At 51.6% G+C, this 12,377-nt stretch overlaps 1 protein-coding gene across 1 annotated transcript in view; it reads right to left on the reverse strand.

The window, feature by feature from the left end:
- The window catches only part of LOC104301512 (rho GTPase-activating protein 39), a 63,473-nt gene extending 56,604 nt beyond the window's left edge, over positions 1-6,869 (reverse strand). The window contains exon 1 of the mRNA XM_054173464.1: positions 6,753-6,869. Within this exon, the coding sequence (XP_054029439.1) occupies positions 6,753-6,763 (11 nt within the window). The 5' untranslated portion in view covers positions 6,764-6,869. The remainder of the gene's footprint in view (positions 1-6,752) is intronic.
- Between the last annotated feature and the right edge of the window lie 5,508 nt (positions 6,870-12,377).

A 12,377-nucleotide genomic window follows, 5' to 3' on the forward strand; every position in this document is an offset into this window, starting at 1 on the left:
AGGGTTTGGAGACAATGATCTCTGAGGTCCCTTCCAACCTAAGCCAAACTCTGGAACAGCTGGGGTGGCCAAGATCAGTTAGTTGGAGCAAGTCAGGGTCCTGACTTGTGAGAGCCAGTCACTCCAAGTGTAGAGGCACCAAAACCTGCAGCAAACATCCACTGCCTGGTCTGACAACAGTCTCTGGAGAGGCATCTTTCCAGGCAACATTATACAGCTCACCCACTGCAGCCCTCAGCTCTGCATTTAATTATTCAGCTATAAAGTCTCCCATGGTAACTTTTTTTCTCTGACTTCTCTTTGTTACTGAAAATATTTTACATCAATTCATCCTCTCCTGACCTGAACCTTGGCTGCTGTCACACATGGAAGCTCACCTGCAGGGTGCTGCACTGCCTCAGAGTCAAAAAGCCCAAGACAGTTGATCTCATGTGGTTAAAGGGGATTTGCTGAGCTCTGTCCCTACTCCCCCAGCAGCACTGTGCAGGGTTTTACTTGGTATCCACTGGTGATGGAGACAGTAAGCCTCTTTGTAATTCTTCTGGGAAAAAGTAAACACAAGCAAAACCAACTAGAAAAAACTCAGATCTACAGAACAAAGAAATTATCCCTGCTACAGTGCACCTGGCCCTGGGCCACCAGCTCATGTCCAAGATTACACAAAACCCCACTACACTGAGGCTTTTCTGTCTCTCTGAGCTTTCCAGCCAGAAAGCAGCAACCTTGTTTGCTCAGGTAGGAAACAGTCCCACCTACCAAAGCAAAGTGCCTGATGGCAGTGCCCCATGCCTGCCAAGTTACACACAGGCTGAGCCCAGGGCACCTTGGGTTCCCCAATGCTCACCACTGGGCTCGTCTGCTTTGGGTAGATCACAGACCCTGTGGCCAAGGAAAAAAGTCTGTTTAGAGGGACCCAGGACTGCTCTGCTCCAGGATGAAACATGAACATCCAGCAGGTTCACAGAGCACAAGGTACTTGCTGCCATCGTTGCTTCATATCAGCTCAGAGAAGTTTTCACTGAGAAAAGGATAGTGCAGCAAGTTTGTCCTGGGGAGCTGGGCACAAGCAGAATGAGAGGGGTTACAAAATACATCCTCTGTGCATAAAGTCTTCCATTCACCTCTGGTGGCCGAGGAAAGTGCCAGTGAATACTTTCACAGAATCCCAGCACGGTGGGGGTTGGAAGGGACCTCCAACCCCATCCAGTGCAGTACTCCGATCACGTGAATCGTCCCGCCACGTTTCTGCAACTACATCACAGGTTTCCTGGGGGACCAAGAATTCCAGCTCCTCTTGTTTGTTACCCAGACTCTGTGTGTTGGTGTACCTGCACTTCAGCTGGGCTGCTGATTTCTCATCTCACTCTAGTTTGTGTCCCTCTCTCTCCTCTCCAGAGAGACTGGTTTCATCACCCACCCCCTTCAGACCTAGTTTAAAGCCCTGCCAACGCCAGTGCTAGAGCCCTCTCGCCCTTTCTAGATAGATTCAGCCCATCTAGGTCCAGCAGGTCAGGTGTGGTAGAAATTGCCCCTTAGTCAACCCAAAATTCTGCTGCTGGCACCATCCCTTGAGCCATTTGTTGATGGTCTGGGCTCTCCTGTTCCTCTCAGTTGTGCACCCCTGCCACTGAGGGAACTGAGCAGACCACCACTTGAGCTCCTGCCCCATCAATCAATTATCCAAGGGCCTTGAATTCCTTTTTGATTGTCCTGGGGCCCTTCTTGTCAATCTCATTGCTCCCCTAGTACTTTAACAGCATAAAGCCCTCAGTGGCATTTCATAAAAGATCTTGAGTCCCAAAAAACAGGTAAAAGAGCCTGAAAATAAACACCAAAAACAATCCCAGCATCTCCAGTGGTTTGGTCTTTTAGCCTGTTTTTGTCAGAGGCATTTTCTCAAGCCAATACTGTCTGACCCGAGTCCTTTCTTCCCACCTGAAGACCGTAACTGCAGGACCCAAACTCTTGAGAGCTGCTACATTCACCACACCAATGCCACCCCAGGGACCACAGACTCCTTTCCATCTCCCAAGCTTTGCTGCAAACAAGCCATCTAGATCTGTAGCATCCTCAGGATAAGCTTCTCAAACCTCACTGCATAGCTATTCCAGCTGCACTGCAATTTGCTGCTAAATATTCAGTTGGGAATACAAAAGGCTCTTACATCAGTGACTTCCAACACCTGGTACAGTAACTAGGATGAGAGAATTTATCCAAAATAATGGTGGTGTCTCCATTGCACCACGAGACAACGAGCAAAACAAATTCTCTGGACCTATAGTGTCTCATTCCACCTAAACAAACCAGATGTACCTCAGGTCTGCTGCTGTAGTCAACACCTTTCTGCCACTCCAAAACATGACTCCTTCAAGGGGCTGCACAGAGCAGAAGACCAGTCTTCCCCAGGAGAAGTGCATGAACAATAAGAAGTTGCTTCGGTGGGCACCCATGATTGAGCTACCAAAAGCACAATACATTGCCTGATCATTGAAGTCATCTTTCCTCCAAGGGAACTGCCTCTCTGCACACCCTGGCAAAGGCAGGAATTACCATCAAATACATAAGCAGTGACAGCAGAGCTCAAGCACTCTCTACAAAGCCAGCTAAAACCACATCCCAGTGGCTGCTCTGGAATTTATTTTTATTTGTAATAAGAGGCACTTCACCAACTGCTTGAATCTGCCTGGAGGGCTTTTTAGAGAAGCAGGAGCATGTCACAACAAGGAACAAGCAATTGTGTTCCACCTGGGCAGGACTGATGGAGGATTTCAAATTCTGACACATTTATTTGCTGCAAGCATCTCCTCCTAATTGCATCATCCACCACGGCCATTCCAGTAGTAGAGCAGAAATGGAAACACTAGGAAAGGAGACCACAGGAGGAGGAAGTGCTGCTCTTCTGCTTTGAACTTCTGATTATTTTCCATCAGAGGGCACTGGTGTGTCTGAAGGTGTTTCCCAAGGATCAGGCTTTATCTGCAGTCAAACACAAACTGCAGGCACAACTCCACCTCTGGACCTACCTTCGAGCCATGCTGGGCCTCTGGTGGGACTAGCTTAAAGGGAGTATGGCAGTGAAGGCAGACAGGATGAACACCTTGTTATCCACAGCTTATTACCCCTCTTCTGCCTCTGTCAGCAGAGCCACTGGAGCAAAGCCACACTCTGCTTCACTTAACAGTCAATCAGACTTTAACCCCTTAGCCATTTCATCCCAAGGAAACTGCCCTGGCAAGCTCAGCAATAGCTGCAGCAGCACATTCAGAGGAGCAGCAAACACCAGGGGTGTGTGGCAGAGGTCAGGCTGCTGATAACCTCTCCCACCTGCACCAATCTCTACCGACATCACCGCAAACACAGACCTCCACCCCCCAGCTGATTTGCTGTGAGGGAGTTATCACAGTGCTCATCCAGGAATAGGCTCACCCAGCAGATGGGAGTGGAACAACCTGCTGGGAGCAGGCACTCGTCCTGCAGTCACAGCTAGCCACTGAGAGGTCATTTATTCATGGCCTTATTTAAGCCACTTAAGAGGAGGATAAACCAGAACAGGGCACATGCACCCAGCTCAGAGGATGGAGGGAGCTCTGCACTGAGTAACAGCAGAAAGTTCAGAAGCTCTGCCAAAACCAGAAGGCCCCTTTGCTGCAGAGCCACAGCTGAGTTTGGGCACAGGGAGACTGTCAGCAGCTCCAGGGCAGGCTGATGAAGTGTGGAAGTCTTCACTGGCTCCTAAATTAAAGCTTTGGGGAAAAAACCACAATGCAACTGGCATTCCATTGAATTAAACCCTGCATTAATCTTAATTAACTATATGCAATGTACTCATACTCAAGATAACTGAGACCTAGTAACAAAATCCTTCCAGAGTCTTCAGAACACAGAGCATGTGAATCCTTCATGTTTTGTATTAATCAAACCCAAAGGGGCAGCCAGACCAGCAGGTTTCCACTGAACAAGTGCACTCAGTACCAACTCCAGTCTTTCTGCACCCTCTGCTAACAGTGCACCAGCAATTCCCAGTGCTTCTGGAAGGTCTCCCTCTGCTTATACCCCGAGGCTGTCAAATTCAAATAGCCAAAAACCATGCTATTACAACTGCCAGCCCAAACTGAAATGCTTTCTTCTCCATAGGTAAAATGGCAACCAGGTAATATTACCTACCTAGAAACACAGATATGACACACCTCCTTTTGTGACTTCACTGAAAGGGTTCAGGAATCTGAGTATCTGGTAAACTGTAGCACTGGGGGGGGGGAAATACCAAACAAATACAAACAAAAGCACAACACACACAAGCACCCTCACGGGCCAAAAAGCCAGAATCCTGCAGCAATGTATGCCTCCTTTAATGACAGAAGTGATTCCAGTGAAGTTGATTTGCATTTTGCAGTCCTTCCCACAGTCCCTCCACGCTGCTACACGGCTCTATGGAAAAAGAGCCAACCAAAACACACCACCACACAACAAACCCACTGCCCTGGTTTGCAAAACTTCACCTGGTTGCCAGAAGGCAGCTGCCCCAAGCTTACAAAGCCAGCCCCCAAAATAACAGCAGGTTGATTAAAAAGTCTTACAGCTAAGACACAAATACAGTGAAATCTGCAGGGTTTTCTTACCCGTACGGCAGCCCACCACAGGCACCTCAGCCTCTCCTTTCATCTTCACACCACAGCACACTGCATGTTTCTAGAGATCAGTTCAAGGCATTTGCCTTTTGTGCCCCTAAAGCAGGGCAGCACTCAGGGAACCGGATTCTTCACGTCTCGTTGGCACATCAAACATCCAAGTCTCTCGTGAGGTTTTTAGCTGTGGATCCAGCAGCAGTCAGGCTGAAAGCAGCCTTCTGCGTTGCAAGGACAACCATAACATTATCCTGGTTATGAAACACGCCAGCCCATCGTACTTAGATCTGCCTGTGGCTCGGGTGCTCCCAGCCAAGGCCAAGACATCTGTCCCAGCTAAGCAAACCTTCTGTAAATACACAAGGCATGGGAACCACCCAGCCCAAAACCTGGCTTTGAAACCTGCATTCCTATAATCCACTGGGATCTCAGCATCACTTCAAACAGACTCCAGCCAACAGACAGAAAAGGCCTGTCTCATCAGCCCAGCGAACACCAAACTCACAAAGCACCCAAGATGCAGTCAGTGGGGATATGTTGGGAAAGTTACAATGAAATCCAGAGCAAGAAGCCTCCTCTGCACTGGTGAGCACAACAACAGCCCCAGATCTGCGTGGCTTTGTCAAGTTTACCAGTTGATCCCCTGAAGCCAGCAACATGCAGCCTTGACCCCTGAGCACCGAGTGCCCTTGGTGGACATGAGCAGGAAGGCCACTCTGAGCTGCTGCTGCTGCTGGCAGACCAAGGGGGCTGCCCTGCTCAGGATGGATTCTGCCATTCTACATTCGCTCTCCAAGGGATTTGTTATCCCTTCCCAACATGCTCCTTCTTACAGACTAACTCCAACTGTGTTTTTTCTGGAGAAGCAGAAGAGTCAGAAAAAACCCCAAACAATCAAAACCAAAAAAAACCTTCAAACACAAAAGAAATAAAAATCCCAAACACCTTGCACCATCACTGAGGTACCAGGCAAAATGCCAGCACAGCCTTCCTTTCTCTCCCACAGACAAAGAGAATGTGAGAAGCCAGCCGAAATCTGTTGCTCCTGTGGAGAGCCAAGCCAGCAGGAATGTTAAATCATTCTGAGCTTTCCATCTAGGACAAAAAGAAACAACACTGGCAAAACAGTGCAAGAGCAACTAACACCAGCCACAGAGAGTTCAGTGCTTCTGCCAGGCTCTGCACCTTCCTCCCAAGCCAAGCTTAATCAACCACTTCTGACAGACACGCCAAGGCACAGTGACCAGAAGGAATTCTCTCTGAATGGAGTTATTCAGAGGAGCCATAAAATCCTCCTGCGTTTGTCAGCAGCAGGATGCAGCCTGGGAAACGGGCTTGGCTACCTGGCCCTCCGTTTTCAGTGCCAACAGGTGATCCTGGCTCCCTACCCACTTCCAGGCGAGAAGGAAAGCCTCTCCTGGTCAGCTCTCCAGCAAACCGGGGTCAGGACCATCCCCGACCAGGCACACACCGGCACTCTGTAACTGCAGTTGTTTTTTAGACGACGGAGAGCGACCTACGCGTGCAAGCCGCCCCAGAGCCTCTGAGCCTGGTCCAAAACAGAGCCAAAATCAGAGAGGTGCTTCTGATTAACTGCTCGTCTTCAGACGCGCCAGGGCACCCGGCACAGCTCGGCCGCAGGCCCCGGGATGGGCGATGCTGGCCCCACGAAGCCCAGGCGGGACGGGAGCTCAGGGTCTGCGTCCGTCCCCGCAGCTCGACGAGACTCAGGGACGGCCGCCCCGCTTGGGGCCGCGAACAGCTCGGTCCCGACACGGACCGAGGGAGCCTAAAGCTCGGGAGAAGCCGAGCCGTGCGGGGGGCCGATCTGCCGGGCTGTGCAGGGCTCCCCCGCGGACAAGCCAGCAGGGGCGAGAGGGCGGCGGGAAGCGGCGCGGGGAGCGGACTCGGAGCCACTCCTCGCAAAGTTGGCCGCACGGCCCCGCCACAGGGCCCGGCCCGGCCGCCCTTCACCTGCCCGCCGAATCGCCCGACTCCGCGCTCGGCCTCCCCGCCCCCAGTTCGGGGGCACCTCCCGGCACCGGGCCGCTCCCCGCGCCGGCCCCGCAGGCCCCGAGCGCGGCGCTGCCTCCCGCCGCCTCAACAGGTGCGCGGCGCCGCACTCACCTCTCCGCCATGGCCCCTCCGCCGTACCGCCCGCTCCGCCAGCGACCAGGGCAGGATGTGAAACACGATCCCGGCCCCGCCCGGGGGCGGTGCGGCTCGGCCGCAGGGACCCCCGGCCGCTCCCCGGGTCCCTCTGCTGGGGGCCGCCGCGCCGGGACGGAGCGGGGCGGGGCGGGCAGCGGCGGGGCACGCGGGTCGAGGGCAGCCCCTGGCGGCGGCGGCCGCTCCGGGCCCTTCCCGGGCTCGATGAGTCGCTGCCCGGCCCTGCTCCGCTGGAGGGGTGGAAATGAGGAGGAGAAGCGGAGCGGGAGCCTCATCTTTGGAACAGCTGCAGCATCATTGGAGCCTCGGTCACTGACGAGGCTCAGCTGCCGGTCGGGTGTCTGAGGAACACCGCGGTCACGGCAGGAGTCGCAGCAGCCGAGCGCTTGGTGTGGGGCTTTGGGGAGCACAGGAGAGTCACACACTTGCTCCCCAGGGGGCTGTGCTTGGTTCGTGTCCCAGATCCCAGAGCCTGTACTCGCTCCTGGATCAAGCTGCCCCGATAACTCGTTCGTCCCGGGGAAGAGTGTTCCCAGCACTCGGCTGTGCCCGGAGCTCCCTGCGGCAGAGAGGGCTTGCAGGGCTCTGCTCTGCCCCCGGTCACTCCTGACACCCTCTGAGGTTTGCCCAGCCATGCCCTCTTTTTTACCCGGACAGTTTTATTTGGGCAGATTTTCAGGCTCTTCTGTGTTTCTCTGAGTCACTCAAACACAGCATCTTGGTCAGGGCTGTGGCAGGTGTTCCCCACACATGCATGGATCAGCCACTAGTGTTCCAACAGCAATTCAGAGGCCTAAGGAAAAGGTGGAGTCTTGCTCCTCCTCCGGCATAGGCAGTCTGAACACATAAACCCTGCACTAGAGGTCAGCCCTGTTAGACCAGCTTCTGTCAGCCACCAGTTCAGGTATGCCACCTGGCACAGGGGCACAGCAGAGCTCCTGTTGTCTCAGTGACTGCTGCAGTGTGGTACCACTTTTCAACGAATTTCATTCAGAGTCCTATTCCAGAATCCAAATGGCTCCATGTGCAGGCAAATCCTGAGGGCTGAGCTGCAGAGAGCCTTAGACCCCTCTAACTGGGAGCGCAAGGCTTGGCAGACACTCCGTGGGTTTTGCCGCTAATAAAGCGATTTTTGGTCTGCTGCACCACGCAGCAAATTTTTACTACAGCCAGAAAGGAGTCTGTTCAGTTTATTAATCACATCAGGCAAGCCAGTGGATGGGGTCCATGCAGAAAGTGATGCTTCACTCTCAGTGTTCTCTTGCAGATGGCATTTTGGCACCATCCAAAGAACTCCAAAGTAATTTGATCTGAAGACATTCATTTGAAAGTCCCACTCCATTTTTAAATAAGAAATAGAGAGACATTGAGATCACTCTGCTCTCCGGCTGGACGCACAGCTGCGTTGTGCTTACCAGGGGGCCTGCGTGGAGGGGCTGGAGAGTGGGGAGCGGGAGCTGTGGAGCTGCTGGAGAAACCCACGGTGCTGCGGGAGGGCAGGCGCTGCAGGCTGAGTTTTGCAGGGCTGCAAAGCCTGGGGACTGAGGCACAGAATCACAGAAACATTCAGGTTGGAAAAGACCTTCAGGATCACTAGATCCAACTGATAACCCTACTCTACAAAGTTCACCCTGAAACCATATCCCCAAGCACCACACCCAAATTACCTTTAAACACATCCAGTATTGGTGACTCAACCACCACCCTGGGCAGCACATTCCAACCCCTGACCACTCTTGCTGTGAATTTTTTTCCCCCTAATGTCCAGTAAAAGCCTACCCAGTCGCAGCTTGAGGCCATTCCCTCTTGTTCTATCTCACCTGTGAGAAGAGACCTGCACCAACCTCTCTACAACATCCTTTCAGCTAGTAAACAGCATAGGCTAGCAGGGAGGCAAAGGAAGAGTTAAAGCAGATCTGTGTTGGAAAGAAAGGTTTGCTGTTGTAGCTGTAAGGTGCTTAAATCGGCAGCTTTCCCCGTGGAGATGCAGATGTTGCTCAGCTCTGCCAATACAGACTACCCCTGTCCTCCGAGGCAAGAGGCAGCACCGGGAAAATGCTTATGTCAGCCTGGAAGTCTCCGTTCAAGGGCTCTTCTGGACACAGACTTGGAGCATAAAAACTTTCACAGCCCAGCTGACATTGCTGCACTAGCAAGAGGCTTTGGATAGACTGAAAACAGAAGCCAGGGACGTGGGTGTTTGCAATAGCCCCAGCTTCAGGGGCTCCCCAAAATGAGTGACCCAACACAGCACCGAGAAGTTGGCTGCAGAAGGGACCAGACAAGCATTCATTTTTGATGTGACATTCTCGTTTTGTTTTGCATACACCAGGGTTTGATGATAATGTGTAGGTTAATTTCAACCTACACCTCTGGCAGGCTTGCTGGAGAAGCTGTAACTTCATTGCTTAGGGCCCGTGGCTAAAATCCTTGGGACATGAGTCTCCAGGTAGCATGCCAAGAGATCTCCTTTCTACTGAGCCCAACACAGAAGAACTGGAGGCACTCAAGGCTGCAGAAGACACCCTAAGACGACTTCTCAGATCAGTCCTACTCAGGGGCTAGCACCTGTGTTGTTTTGGCTGAGCTGGAGTTAATTCACCCCCAAGCATCTATCCAGTGCTGTGTTTTGCAGTGCTGTGCCTGGGTGTTGGTAACAGCAGAGTTTTGGGTGTTGCTGAGCCAAGCACCCAGGCTGTGCTTTTCCATCATTCCCTCTCCACAGGAGGAAGTAAAAAGTGGCCTCATCCTTCTCTTAGTCTTATAATTAGATTTTCTGCCGACCCTCCACCGAGGTTCTTCTGGCATTGGGGCTGGTTTCACTTGAATAAATGTATCCACAAGCTGATTCTTTCCACTCTGACCACTGTGTGGGTGATCCACAGGCTTTAAGAGGTTGCTTGTCCCAGGTTTTGCCTTTGGTTTCAGTTCACTGTTACAGGCTCTGCCAATTTGGCTTCTCAATGGCCCATACAGAAGGAACCACCACATTAATTTTTTTAGGAGGAATCCCTCTCTGAGCTTCCTTGTTGATGTTCCCTTTCCAAGATGATTCTTGTGACGAGTACACTTGTGCTCTCCAGACAGTGTTAGTTGGAATATGGATTTGAGCCTAGTTTCAGTTTAAAAGTTCTTTGTGCTCCTGATTTAGTAAGTCTCTTCCCATCAGAGGTAATAGGCACCTTAGCATCACTTAGTTTGCCAGGTCCTGGACCATAGTAATTGGTTTTCACCACTTTTGAAAGACACTTTGTTAATTAAGGAAAGATCAATGTGAAGGCTTCAGTGATAAGAATGCAAAAACTATTTGTCAGTTGCAGGCAATAAGGATGTGGTTAAATTGCTGAGATGTGGCCCAGGCTGCTCAAGCTAATTAACATCTGTAAATATTTCCTACCAACTGAAATGCTTGGCAAAGTTTGGGTGTCTGGGCTTATGGCCAGCACTGACCTGGTGCAGCTGCAACCATCAGCCTTCAGGGCACCAGTCACGGTGGGAGGATGAGGTGGGAGATGCTTCATCAGTGGCTGCCAGCTCCACTTAGGAGCTGCATTCAACCTCAGATCCTCACCTCAGCCCCACTTGAGTTGCAGTGAAGCTTATGCCAGGTTATCACCAACCACCTCTTCTTCATTTTCCATGTGCCTTTGCAAGGCCTTCAGAAGGATCTGCTCCATGATCATGCTAGGCACAGTGGTCAGACTACTGGCCTGGAGTTTCCACGGCATTCCTTTGTTTCCCTTGTTGAAGATGGTGGTGATGTTTCCCCTCTCCCAACCAGCAGGGACTTCTCCAGATTGCTAGGACTTTTCAAATATGCTGGACAGAGGTTTGGCAACTTCATCTGCCAGCTCCCTCAGGACCCGTGGGTGGATCTTGTTGGGCCCCATGGACTTGTGCACCTTCAGGTTCTTCAGATAGTCTTGAAGCTGATCTTGGCTTTCAGTGAGCAGATCTCCCTTTTCCCACATTTGTAAACTGGGGGCTTTTAAGCAGCAGTCAGAAGGGGGTTGTACACTGGCCATAATGTAAGTCTGCATAACAAAGCAGGTGCTCTGCAACGGGGCTGTTTAAAAACCATCCTGTCCCTGTTTTTTCCACCTTGCCATCTTTAGGTGCTTTGCAAAGTGAGCAGCCCTGCTCTCATGACTGATGGCAACAGCAGCATCTGGCTGTAACCCAGCCTCAGCAGCATGGAACACAGAAACAGATGGTGCAGCAAATGCTTTTTGTTTCCTCTCCTGCTTACTAAAACAGATCTTGACTGAAAACATACAGGAGAGGTTTCTGCCATCTTCCCTGGCTTCTGACAAAGCTATAGCATGAGCTCAAGCAGAGGTCACTGCTCCTCACAGCAAAGGAGAGCCCTGCCTTTAAGAAGGGAGCTGCAAAGAGGGGAAGGAGTCAGATACAATGATTACAAGCCCTTAAGAGGGAAAGGCAGGTGATGATGGCTGAACCAAGCTGAGGGCTCTGATGCATCATGTCCTGCTCCTTCTGCTGCCCTGGGTCTTGGTTTTGGTGTTCACCTGAGCCTGGGTGAACCACATCAGCTTGTTAGAATGGCACAAAACAGCAGTGAAGTGGTATTTGCCAGGCTAGTTACCTGAAGTGGCCTGATGGATGATCGGGAGAGCACTGGGATTAGGATGAGGAGCAGAGCCACACACCAGAACAGGCCAGGAGCAGAGGAGGACAGTGGAAGTGGTAATGTCCCCCATGAGCCAGGAGATTGACTCTGCTGTCCTGGCTAGTCCTTGTCCCAAAGCTAAGTGGACACAAATAGGGGAGTCCATGCTCCCAGGTCACTGTCTATGAACCAAACTCAGGCTGCTGGCAAGGTCAGGAAAATGTCCACAGCAGAGGTCTGTTTGCTTTGCTTCAAAACTCCTGGGGGGTGAAAACTTCCAAAAATAAGGTGCTTATGTCCCTATCACCACAGCAATTACAGATTCCCAAGGGACTTCTACTCTTATCACAGCCTCTCACAGCTCTGTGTCTAGTAAGAGCTCTGCTGTTTTAAGTCTCAATCCTCTAAGCCTTTACCAAGCTGCCCCAAGGCAGGAGCTGGGCAGTGGTGCGCTCTGCCCCTTGGAGCTATTATCTGCTGGAGAACAGGAAACTCTGTGTGGGTCAGCTACACAAGTGCACCCACCATCAGCTGCCTTGAGCTGGAGGACATCTGCCCAGAGTGGAGGACACTGCCAAGATGTGTGGCACAAGACTGAGCTGGCACCACCATGTGCACCCACATGTGCAGCAATGTGAGCAGTGAGGGGACAGCTCTCACTGACACTCCCTGCTCCCTCACCCACCTGGTGCATGAGCTGCTTCACCTGTCTGGCTCTGCTGTGGCCAATGTTCACACGAAGAACTGAGTCTGTTTTTCAGCCACAGACAGAAGCTGTAATTTCTCAAGCTAATCCTGCAGTCTGATGTTGGTTTTCCTTTTCTTTCAGACCTTGACAAGTTAATTGAATCTCCATTTTTGTGAGAAACCTAGAAGGAAAGTCCTATAGCCAGGGCTCCAGAACTGTGTAGATTTGACAAGTCACCTCCACCATTTCTCACCAGTGCAGAGTG

This window comes from Dryobates pubescens, chromosome 26 (assembly GCF_014839835.1).
Source record: "Dryobates pubescens isolate bDryPub1 chromosome 26, bDryPub1.pri, whole genome shotgun sequence".
NCBI lineage: Eukaryota > Metazoa > Chordata > Aves > Piciformes > Picidae > Dryobates > Dryobates pubescens.